The sequence below is a fragment of the Carcharodon carcharias genome, chromosome 26 (genome assembly GCF_017639515.1).
Source record: "Carcharodon carcharias isolate sCarCar2 chromosome 26, sCarCar2.pri, whole genome shotgun sequence".
Taxonomy (NCBI): Eukaryota; Metazoa; Chordata; class Chondrichthyes; order Lamniformes; family Lamnidae; genus Carcharodon; species Carcharodon carcharias.
The window spans coordinates 32066802-32079644 of NC_054492.1; the positions used below are offsets into that span (position 1 = coordinate 32066802).

Genomic DNA, 12843 nt, shown 5'->3' on the forward strand with positions numbered 1-12843 from the left:
GAGAGCAGTGCAGGCTGGGTCATTGTCTGATTCTTAATCCATAAGGGTGTCGAGGATTATGGGGGGCAGGTAGGGAAGTGGAGTTGAGGCCACGATCAGATCAGCCATTATCTTATTGAAAGGCAGAGCAAGCTCAAGGGGCTGAATGGTCTACTGCTCCCTTTTCTTATGTTCTTATATGGCCTCAATGTCATTACAATAGCAAATCTTTAAGCCAGAAAACTTTGTATTTGTGATGCTGCGGCTCTGTGTTTGGCTCTTATTCTTGATGATTCAGGTACTGGTCACGGCTTTGTCATGACAGTTTTGCGCTGTGCTCTCTTCGAATTCTACCCAAAGCACATTGGTTGAGATCCCAACACAGCCATCAGCATCACTAAATTGGTGAACAAGATTCAAACAGGCCAGCACCTTGTGAGTGCATGGGGAAGAGTACTTGTGATCAATATAAATTTGTCTACAATATAACCTGCACCTTGTCTAGTTTCTATCACCTTGCAAAAGAATAAATGTATCAAGAGGTGCTTGGAGAAGACTGACCACAGTAGTTCCAAACCTCGGGCCTGTAATATAAACAGAGGCTCGAGAGTCTTAAGTTCATTTAATTGGAAGAACAGAAAGCATCTTTAAGTTAAAACTTCCCAAGGTGCTTTACATGAACATTATCAAGAAAATAAGAAATTTAGGGACTGAGATGAGGAGGAATTACTTCACTCAAAGGATTGTGGATCTTTGAAATTCTCTAATCCAGAGGGTTGTGGACGCTCCATCATTGAATGCATTTAAGGCTCGGATAGACAGATTTTTGATCTCTCGGAATCAAGAGATATGTGGAGTGGGCAGGAAAGTGGAGTTGAAATCCATGATGAGTCATGATCATATTGAATGGTGGAGCAGGCTTGACAGTAGACCATGTGGTCTACTCCTCCTATTTCATGGGTTCTTGAGGTATTAGGATGAGGTCATCTGACCTGGGGAGATGATTGAGCAGGGCAAAATTTGAGACAGGACATCGGCAGCGGAATTTTGAATGGCTTCAATTAAGGTTGTAAAGGATTGACCTATTGAGACCATCCAACAGTGATTGGAATAGTCAAGTCGGGAGGTAACAAAGGCGTGAATGATGGTTTCAGCAGCAGATTAGCTACAGCAGGGGCAGAGCTGGGCGATGCTATGGAGGCAGGAATAGGCACCTGAATTGTGGTGCAGGTATGTGATCTAAAGCTCATCTCTATCAAATATAACACCAAGGCTGTGAAAAGTCTTGTTCACGCTTAGACAATTGCCAGGGAAAGGAATCTGTAGCGAAAGAATGACGTTTGTGACCAGGACAAAATGCAGTGGTTACTGTCTTTCCAGTAATCAATTGGAGGAAATTTCTGTTCATCCAGTACTGGATGTGGAAGAAGCGGTCTGACCGATTGGAGGTCATGGAGGGATCAGAGAAGTAAAAGTGATGTAGAGCTGTAGCATGCATGTAGAAACTGATGCCGTAGTTTTGAATACCATCACTGAGTGGGAGCATGTAGATGAGAAATAGGCAGGGGCCAAGGAGATACCAGGGGTGACTGCAGGAATGGAAAACCATTTAACCAGGACATGAGTACAAAATTCAGTGTTGAGTGAGATGAGCAATTACACAAGATAGTGGATGTATGTGATGTCTTAAAAGATAAGTTAATAGGTTAAAAGGGGTGGTGGTGGCATAGTGGTATTGTCGCTGAACCAGGGTAATGCCCGGGTTCGAATCCCACCAAGGCAGATGGTGAAATTTGGATTCAATAAAAAAGACATCTGTTCACCAATGTCCTTTAGGGAAGGAAACCCTGCACCATGTGTGGAATCGTAGGTATGGTGTTTGACAGTGCATAAGCCTGCGATTCCCATTAGCTTGATCATGGTTTGATCAACACATCAGTATAAATGATAAGGCATTTGCGACAATCTTCAGCCAGAATGCCAAGTGGATGACCCAGCATCACTGATGCCAGTCTTCAATCAATTTGATTCACTCCATGTGATGTCAAGAAATGGCTAAAGGCCCTAGATACTGCAAAGGCTATGGGCTCTGACAATATTCTGGTAATAGCACTGAAGACGTACTCCAGAACTTACTGCACCCCTAGCCGACTTGTTCCAGAATAGCTACAACACTGGCATCTACCCGGTTATGTGGAAAATTGTCCAGGTACATCCTGTACACAAAAAGCAGGACAAATCGAACAGCCAACAACTGCCCACCAGTCTACTCTCAATCATCAGTAATGTGATGGAATGAGTCATCTTCGTTGCTATCAAGCGGCACTTGTTTAGCAATAACCTGTTCATTGCTCAGTTTGGGTTCCACCAGGGTCACTCAGCTCCTGGCTTCATTACAGCCTTGATTCAAACATGGACAAAAGAACAGAACTCCTGGGGTGACGTGAGAGTGACTGCCCTTGACATCAGGGCAGCATTTGACCCAAGTGTGGCATCAAGGAGCACTAGAAAAACGGGTCAATAGGAATCAGGAAGAAAAGTCTCAGCTGGTTGGAGTCATACCTAGCACAAAGGAAGATGTTTGTAGTTGTTGGAGGTCAGTCATCTCAGCTCCAGGACATGACTGCAAGAGTTCCTCAGGGTAGTGTCCTCGGCCCAACCATCCTTCAGCTGCTTCATCAGTGATGTTCCTTCCATCATAAGTTGAGAAGGGGGGAGATGTTCGCTGATGATTGCACAATGTTCAGCACAATTCAAGACTACTCAGACACTGAAGCAGTCCATGTCCAAATGCAGTATGACCCTGACAATATCCAGGCTTGGGCTGACAAGTGGCAAATAACATTTGCACCATACAAGTGCCAGGCAATGACCATCTCCAACAAGAGAGAATCTAACCATCGCCCCATGACATTCGATGGCATTACCATCACTGAATCCCCACTTTCAGCATCCTGAGTGTTACCATTGACCAGAAACTGAATTGGACTAGCCACATAAATATTCTGGCTACGAGAACAGGTCAGAGGCTAGGAATTCAGCAGCAACTAACTCACCACCTGACTCCCCAAAGCCTTTCCACCATCTAGGAGGCACAAGTCAGGAGTGTAATGGAATACTCTCCACTTGCCTGGATGAGTGCAGCTCCAACAACACTCAAGAAGCTTGACACCATCCAGGACAAAGCAGCCTGCTTGATTGGCACCCCATCCACAAACATATACTCCCTCCACCACCAACGCACAGTGGCAGCAGTGGTTACCATTTACAAGATGCACTGCAGGAACTCACCAAGACTCGTTAGACGGCACCTTCCAAACCCACGACCACTACCATCTAGAAGAGCAAGGGCAGCAAATACATGGGAGCACCACCACCTGGAAGTTCCCCTCCAAGCCACTCACCATAATGACTTGGAAATACATCTCTGTCCCTTCACTGTCACTGGGTCAAAATCCTGGAACTCCCTCCCTAACCGCAGTGGGTATACCAACAGCACTGTGGGTGTACCTACACCACATGGACTACTACAGTTCAAGAAGGCAGTGCTTCATCACCACCTCAAGGGCCATTAGTGATGGGCAATAAATGCTGGCCTAGCCAGCAACGCCTATGCCCCATGAATGAATAAAAAAGGGGGAGCTGTATCTATTTCTGCTGGAAGTAGGGTTGAGGGTAACGGAATTGCTTGATTTTTTTTTTTCCCTGGTAGATAGGGGAAGGTATCCAGAAGGTGAGGAAGAGCCCATGACAGATTAATCATGCATGAGCTCTGGATGGAGTGGACTCGTTGCATCAGTTGGTCCTTTCTTTCCTTGTAACTATGTTGGTTATGGCGAGGCTACCGTGTGTGGTATTGGGGTACTAATGCTGCTGTTAAATCAGGGCTGAGTGCTGAGTACTCATGATCTGTCTCGATATAGGTGGATATTGACACGAAATTACAAAGCGCTCACCAAGGGAACCAGGGGGTCTTCATCGAGCTTCCTCAACATCATGATGGAGCTGAAGAAATGCTGCAATCACTGTTACTTGGTCAAACCGTGTGAGGAGAATGAGAACCTGACAAGCCAGGAAGTGTTGCAGGTGGATGAACCTTTTTTTTTCAGAAATCTTTGTTCCCAATGTATTGAATCACACACAATACCTTTTAAATATGGGTGTCTCAGAAAAGTGAACCTAAGCACAGGCAATGTTGCTTATTACATTATCATTGAATTTACCCTCAGCCCTCCTGGTTATCACTCACCTGGAGGTACCGTCAACCACAATAAATGTCATATTTCTTTCACTGAAATTGTTTTTTCCATTCTTGTTTTCTGTCCAGTCCACATACTTTTATCTCACACTTCCTCCTTCTCATCACTAGTATCCAGCCAGCTCTCTCCCCCCGCCCCCCCCACTCCAGCAAGACGGTTCTGTCTCTAATTTATGAACATGACTAAGGTAAATGTGTCTGCCATGGTTTAGTTAATAGCACTTGAGCAGAAAAAATCCAGGTGTACACTCCAGGCAGTACTGAGGGAGTGCCGTACTTTTGGAGGTGTCACCTTTGCTTAAACAAAGGCTCCCTGCCGTCTATAAGGTGGAGGTATTGGCACTGTTTTGAACAAGAGTTTGGGGAGTTCCTCCCAGTGTCCTGGCCAATGTTTGCTCCTTAATCAACATAATAAAACAGATTATCTAGTCATTATCATATTGCTGTTTGTGGGGGTTTGCGATGTTCAAATTGGATGCTATATTTCCTACATTACAACAATGACTGCACTTCAAAAGTATTTTGTTGTCTGCAAAACGCTTTGGGACGCCCTGAGGTTGTGAAAGGTGCTTTAGAAATACCACATCCCCCTCACATTTCTAATTATTCTTGTCCTTCTCCAGTTTCCTCTTACCTGTGTAATCCCCTAATGCAAATCAGGACACACTGCAGCATCATCTGCTCCACCTCATTCTTTCCTGGTTTTCTAGGGGGTCACTGTTTAAAAATAAGGAGTCACTCATTTAAGACATGAGGAAAAATGTTTTCTGAGGGTAGTGAGTCTTTGGAACTCTCTTCCTCAGAAGACGTTGGAAGCAAAGTCTTTGAACATTTTTTAAGGCAGAGCTAGATAGATTCTTGATGAGCAAGGGGGTGAAAGGTCATCGGGGGTCGGCGAGAATGCGGACTGAAGTTACAATCAGATCAACCGTGATCACGTTGAATGGCGGAGCAGGCTCGAGGGGCCGAGTGGTCTACTCTCCCTAATTGGTATGTTTCAGTACTCTGAAACTCCAGTTCCCTAATTCTCTTCATTCTTCTCCAATCCACAGACTTTTAAAAGCCAGGTTTGGTCTCATTGAACTGCCAATTCCTGGTTTACATGATCTTTTTAGCTTTGAATAGTAGTGCTAGCCTACATTTATATTCTTCTCAATAAAGACAATCAAACATATTCAGTTTATGATGGTTGTATAAAATACAGTGGAACTGATATATACTGTCATGACTGGATATCTGCAAATGTGGCCACATGAATTTTTTTAGATTTCTATAAATATCACTTACTGCAATTAGGACAGATAGGTGGAATTAAGATGGGAATCAACTGTGATACAATTGAATGGCAGAACAGGCTGGTGGGGATCAATAGCCTTCTGTTTTTCTGTAGTTGGGGTGAAAACGTTCTCCATAACACTTGAATGTATCAAATTCATAAACTTGTTCTTTGTAATTTTTATATATTTACAGTTGGGCTGCACTCAGCACCTATGCAATCATCTGCCCCACTTCCCCCATCCCTGTATTAAATGGGTAATAGGAAAAATATTAAAGCGTGGGACAAATTTATCAGTTTCTCAACACCAGGCATTTTTTTCCTGCTTCAATTTATTGCAGAACCTGATCAAGAGCAGTGGCAAGCTGATTCTGCTGGATAAGCTGATGTCCAGGCTTCGAGAGAGAGGAAACCGAGTGCTTATCTTCTCTCAGATGGTCCGAATGTTGGATATCCTTGCTGAATACTTGACCATTAAACACTATCCATTCCAGGTGAGCTTGACGGAGAATTATGGAATGTGAACAAGATATTGAGCAATTCAGAGTTTGACAGACGAGTTAGGCTTGTATTATCTTTGGCCAATAGAACTTCTCCAGATTTTTTTCTATTTGCAATTCACTACTGATTGCTCTTCATGGCTTGTTAAGATGAGGGATGTTGTCATTGGGTAATGGAGCACTTTGTTTTACACACCTAGGATGGAGCCTTGCGCTCTCTCATGTGGCAGGTTTGGTGGCGGGGGAGACATTTAATCAGATACGAGAGTGATAACTGAGGATCCCACCCATTTCCTGCCTGCATTCCGGTAAAGCTGTGGTAGGAAAGCCAGTGGACAGCTTTCCTGCCCCCACTGCCAATTGAAGCCCTGAAGTGCCCACTTAAGGGGCTCAACCTGCCACCACTGGCAGGGGAGTCACTGTGAATGGAGCCCGACAAGCTAACCCATACGGAGTTCGCAAGCTCCCTGGGGTGATCCCTCATTCAAAGGCATTCAGTGTCTGTTCAAGGGACCTGGCATTGGGATGGGGAGGTTCCTGTTGAGAGCTGCCCTTGCTGCCAAAGCCCCCCCCCGCCACATCCCGACATCACACCTCTGGCCTGGGATCCCGTGACAGTCCTCGGCCTTGGATTGGTGTTGTACCGGCAGCAGGTATCACCTCTCCGGTAGCGCTGCAGTTCAGTACAGCTTGTTGAATGGCAGAGCAGGCTTTAGGGGCCGAGTGGTCTACTCTTCCTAATTGGTATGTTTCGGTACTCTGAAACTCCAGTTCCCTAATTCTGCTCATTCTCCTCCAATCCACAGATTTTTAAAAGCCAGGTTTGGTCTCATTGAACTGCCAATTCCTGGTTTACATTATCTTTTTTAACTTTGAATAGTAGTGCTAGCCTGCATTTATGTCCTACTGCTGGCAGTGCACAGTAGACGGGACTTCCACACCCCCCCAGGGTCCTTGATCATAGGCGAAGGCCTACTGCTGGCTTGCCAAGTGCCTGAGTGGAACATGATGCAGAGGGCCTTCCCCAAAAGAGATGACCTGGCACTGCCGCTAGCTCTCCAGCCAGAACCAGAGACCCCCATCAACCCCCATGTCAGAACCAATCACACCAGGTACCTATCAAGAGTCGGAAGCTCCCTCAACAATGTCATGTTAATGTGCTTCAGGTGTATATCAGAAGATCTTTATTACAATTGAGACATTTTTCCATTTGGCAAGCCAGGTATCCTGGAAGCATAGACTTCGATAAGAAGATAGAATTGACATTTATACCTCTGGATGTCTCCAAAGTGCTTGCCAAGCACTGAAGTTCTTTTGAAGTGTAGTGACCATTGTAACGTAGAAAACATTATTGCACAAATTGCACACAGGAATCTCCCACAAATATAATGCACCAAATTTGTTCTGTATGGTGCAGGGTCCGTGCTTGGACATCAGCAAACTCTGATACTGTCACGCCTGTAGCTGCACCCTTGAAGTTGCAGGCTCCCCTCTCTATACCTACAGCATCATTAGTGTTTTCTGATATAAATTTGCTTTTCACCCTGACTTGCTGACAAGCAACAGGAGATCCACTGGTGGTGCTCTTGTGGGACACAGTTGAGTTTTTTAAATTCAAGTCCAAAGCAAACACTGATTAAATACCATTTACCTGTTGCTTTCTTATTTTCTCACTTGTTAACACAGAGCTGTCCTGACTCTGAGGGTCATGTGCACTGGGAGGTGGATTAAGCTGCTGAAACTCATTCCATCTTGAACTTTTGTAGAGAAGGCTTATATCCTATCAGTCTGGGCTCATTTGAACTTGGGTCTCAGGCAAAAAGTCAAAGATGAGCCCACCCAACCACACAGTTCTCTCTTCCCGGTGTCACTTTAATGGTAAAGCTTATGGCTGCAGGTTTAAGGAGAATATCTTTTTTATTATTCACTTACGGATTGGGGGATCGCTGGCTAGACCAGCATTTATTGCCCATCCCCACTTGCCCTTGAGAAGGTGGTGGTGAGCTGCCTTCTCAAACCACTGCAGTCCATGTGGTGTAGGTACACCCACAGTGCTGTTTGGGAGCGAGTTCTAGGATTCCGACCCAGCGACAGCGAAGGAACGACGATATATTTCCAAGCCAGGATGATGAGTGACTTAGAGGGGAACTTTCAGGTGGTGGTGTTCCCATGTGTCTGCTGCCCTTGTCCTTCTAGATGGTAGCAGCTGTGGATTTGGAAGGTGCTGCCTAAGGAGCCGTGGTGAATTTCTGGTATCTTGTAGATGATACACACTGCTGCTACTATTTGTTAATAGTGGAGGGAGTGAATGTTTGTGGAAGGAGTGTCAATCAAATGAGCTGCTTTGTCCTGGTTGGTCTCAAGCTTCTTGAGTGTTGTTGAAGCTGCATTCATTCAGGCAAGTGGGGAGTATTCCATCACACTTCTGACTTGTGCCTTTATAAATGGTAGACAGGCTTTGGGGAGTCAGTAGGTGAGTTAGTCGCCATAGAATTCATAGCTTCTGACCTGCTCTTGTAGCCACAGTATTTATATGGCTAGCCCAGTTCAGTTCCTGGTCAATGATAACCCCCAGGATGTTGATAGTGGGAGATTTAGCGATGGTAGTGCCATTGAATGTCATGAGGTGGTGGTTAGACTCTCTCTTGTTGGAGATGGCCATTGCATGGCACTTGTATGGCACGAATGTTACTTGTAGACAGCAAAGCTATATTGTCAGCCAAATTTGGTTGGTATCTATGTGACTGGTCTGGCAACTCGTCTCTGTGAGGTTGCTCAATGACGCACACTCTTCAGTAGCTGTTGACTAAGCAGAGTCCCTTAAAGCAGGATTATTTTTGGACCAAGTAACAGAATAAAAATAGATGAGAAATCTGCACTTCAGAATTTACGGCTGATCTTTAAACATACGTTTAAGATGTTTCTGTTTTGTCCTGTTGCAGCGTTTAGATGGGTCTATAAAAGGGGAATTAAGAAAGCAGGCTTTGGACCACTTCAACGCAGAAGGATCTGAGGTAAGGAAGTATTGATTTAAACCTCTGGCAGTACCAGATCTACGAATCTTTTTAAAATAAATAAATGACACCACTTAAAAATTGTGTATTTGGTTATTCTGGGTTTGTTTCATAAACCCTCATTCACCCTGGGAATGTTCGGTAAACCATGACTCATCCTTGAATTGTTAAGTAAACCCTTGCTCATTCTGAGATTGTGTAGTAACCCCCTTATTCTGGGCTAGATCAGTAATCCCTCACTCTTCCTGAGATTGCTCACTAAAGCTTTGCTTGTTTCATCCCAGTTTGAGGCTGAATCCTTCTCCAAATCTTTCGTTCTTGGCTGGTCATCTTAACTCCCCTCTGCCCCTGTTTTATCTATCATTTATAACACACATGCACAAGGCCAGGTCTTAATATCACATCTGTCGCACAGATTAGCACTTATCTTCTCTTAATTTTTTTGTTTCACTAGCTGTTCTTGATCAGATATTTTTCAGCAGGGACTTCACTGCATGGACTGAAGGAATGGGATGAGTTGCCAGCAGTATTTTTCAGTGATGTTTGCTTGTGCTTAGTCCTGTATGGGTATGGTTGACAGGGAGAACAGTACATGCAGTTCTTGCTTTGAGTCAAGAATTCACAGGAAGGAAATTTGAGTCAGGAGGGTTGATTTGCTATCGGTCAGCCTGGCACAGCCTCACATTGCAGGACATACGCATGGCACTTGCACTACACAACTGGCTTCCTGCCTTAGAAGTTGCTTCTTTCATTTGCTCAAGTGTTTTTCTTCCTGAAAGGCACTTAAAAAAAATCTAAACTGATATTGAATTATTTTATTTAAATTCTGCCCTTGTCTCTCTTTTAGCAACAATGGAGTCCATTGTTCATCTCAAATTTCCTCCCTTGTTCCTTTTATGATCTTTGAGAAGCACCCACACTCCTTCCTCTTTCCTGCATCCTAACCCTATGTGTTACTGAGGCCACACAGACCAGAGGGTTACCTCTTCAATCCCTGATCTGATGTATTCTTTCCCAACTTCCTCAAATTTGTGAATTTCTCAGGGGAGGTGCCCAGTTTTGCCCACCTCCTGTAGGGTTTATAGCTGGGCACCGCTGATTCACACTTTCCCACTTCGCCTCCTGCTTTTCAACCCGAGTGGTATTCAGCACTACAGGCCTTAGCCCTTCAGCCCAATTCTCAGGAGAAGAAAATGCCAAGCATGATGAGCCCTCGGACTTGTAAATTCATAGAATGATGCAGCACTGAAGGCGGCTATTCAGCCCATTGAACCTGTGCCACAATTGGAAAGAGTTGTCCAATTAGTTCCATACCCCTGCTGTCCCCCAAAGCCCTGCAAATTTACCGTCTTCAAGCACTTATCCAGTTTCCTTTTGGAAGGTACTACTCAGTTGTATTCTACTACCCTTTTCTGCTGTGTATTTCAGATTATCATACCATGTTCTGTTTAAAAAAAAATCCTCTGTGTGGATAGTTTTTGATTTGTTGTCCATCTCTGTCTTCAGGACTTCTGCTTCCTCCTCTCTACGAGAGCAGGGGGACTTGGGATTAACCTGGCCTCAGCTGACACTGTGATTATCTTTGACTCTGACTGGAATCCTCAGAACGACTTGCAGGCTCAGGCTCGAGCTCATAGGATAGGCCAGAAGAAGCAGGTCAGTTTGTATGCTGGGCTTGGGGTGGGAAGGGAGATTGGAGTGACGGCTGCTTCTACTGTGTATATTGGCAATTGAACCACTTTTCTTGCATTGTTTGGTTCACAAGCTTCTTGACCCAACTATTTTACTCCAGTTTAAAGTAATGAAGAAAAAGATAATATTGTGGATTTGCTTTGTCTTATTATCTCTTTAGATTAAAATTCCCATCTTTAATCATTGGGACTTGGGGTAACTCTCCAACCCTTAAACATCACTATTATGCCTGACCTGATTTGGGGACAGACATGAACCAGGGTAACCTCCTTGGACCAAAGAAACCTATTGCTGTAAGACACCCCCTCTCTGGACCCTTTGCACAAGTGTTTCATTGTGAAGGGAATATATTTATTTCTTAACATTTCCAGCTCCTAACTTTTATCTTTCTGTCTTCCTTGTTCCTTATTCCTACTCAGTGGGCTATTACAAAGGGAGATGCAGGAGTATAGTTGGGGTTTATTGGAATGAGCATGTGAAAAGGAGGGGGGAAAGAAAAGAGATGGGCCTATCCTGCCCAACCCCATGTTCAAACAGTCTCTTGGGGTTGGAGTGGAGTTGCTAAGATCCAGTTGAGGAATAATTATCTTGTAGCGATTTACATGTTGACTTGGTTTTCAGCTTATTACATTTGAATATTTCTTGCTTTAATTTATGCTTTATTTTATATTCATGAAACGAAGTTTAACTTGTAAATATTTCCCCATGATTAATGTGTTAAAATACTACCCAGCGTGTTATTGAGGTCGTGAAGACTAATCGATCGTCCATTCAATCCCTGAACTGCGCTGAAATAGTTGGGTTTTTTTTCATATGGGCACCTGAATTGACCTCAGTGCCCCTGGGTTATGGAGGAGGAAGATCAGGAGGGTCCCTGCCCTTAATTACCTCACAGTGGCCCCTGCTATCTGTGCCTGCACACAGACCTGCACCACATTTGTGTATACAGTTGTCAAGACCAAGATTGGGTTCAGCATGACCAAACAGCATGTGGCCAAACACCAAAACAAAAGCCAAGATACTGCAGGATGCTGGAAATCTGAAAAACAGAAAATAACTCAGCATGTCCGGCAGCATCTGTGGAGAGAAAAAAAAAAGTGTTTCGGGTTAAAGACCTTTCTTCATAACTCTGAAACATTAATTATGTTTCTCTCTCCACAGATGCTGTCAGACATGCTGAGTATTTCCAGCTTTTTCAGGTTTAATTGCCGCCGGTCACCATCTAGTATGCAAAGAGTAACCAAGCACTAGAGATCAAATGTTGTCCACAGACCTGATACAAGCAAGGGTCGGGATTTTCTGGAAAGGAGTCTTATCAAAAAGAGGCAAAATGGAAATAAATTATTTGTTAAAAGAGACAATGTAAGCTCAAACACACATGGGCAAACTCTCACTTCCTACACTGGATGGTAACCAAGAGCTGGACTTCTGACTGCTTTATTCCCCCCTTACCCACAGAGGCTGTTAAACTATGAATATCAATGCTGTCTACAGCTTTGACTAGTTTACACAATTTCAATTTTGGTATTTCAGGTTAATATTTACCGCCTGGTTACAAAAGGGACTGTGGAAGAGGACATCATTGAACGTGCCAAAAAAAAGATGGTCCTAGATCATCTCGTGATCCAGAGGATGGATACTACGGGGCGGACAGTGCTGGACAGCTCTGCTCGTCCTTCGCAGTAAGCAACGTCAGCTTTAATGCTCCTTATTTTCCCTCTTTTCATCTCCCTTCCTGCCTCACGCCACCATTAAAACTTTGCTGCAGGTGCTGATGGCCCTCATCCAAACAGAGCTGCAAGTGGCGGTATGGCCAGAGAGACCGTGAAGGTCCCGGGTTGATTCTTTGGTTCATGCTGCATTTGCCTCACTCAGCTAAGACCACAGAGGAGGCTTTACAATTGGCTTCAACGAATTAGTGTTGGGGAAAGGCAGAAATGTCCAGGGCTCCTGTGCCAGCTGACAGTTCGGTGACCCCCCCAAGCTGGAAAATGAAGGCATGGACATCCAAGTACAGAAAGAATTGGGGTTGGAATTGGTATTACCAGTGCTGTCCCCTGTAGTTGAAAAGGCTTTTCATAACTATCTCTCAGAGGAGCATGAGTCTGTGGGACTCTCTTTCCC

General features: G+C 44.4%; 1 protein-coding gene across 4 annotated transcripts in view; it reads left to right on the top strand.

Moving 5' to 3' along the window:
- chd2 (chromodomain helicase DNA binding protein 2) overlaps nt 1-12843 on the top strand; it is a 92566-nt gene that overhangs the window by 52784 nt on the left and 26939 nt on the right. For all 4 annotated transcript variants that reach the window (XM_041174842.1, XM_041174843.1, XM_041174844.1 and 1 more), the window contains 5 exons: nt 3903-4065; nt 5855-6007; nt 8956-9027; nt 10534-10683; nt 12253-12401. In XM_041174842.1, the coding sequence (XP_041030776.1) occupies nt 3903-4065; nt 5855-6007; nt 8956-9027; nt 10534-10683; nt 12253-12401 (687 nt within the window). The remainder of the gene's footprint in view (nt 1-3902; nt 4066-5854; nt 6008-8955; nt 9028-10533; nt 10684-12252; nt 12402-12843) is intronic.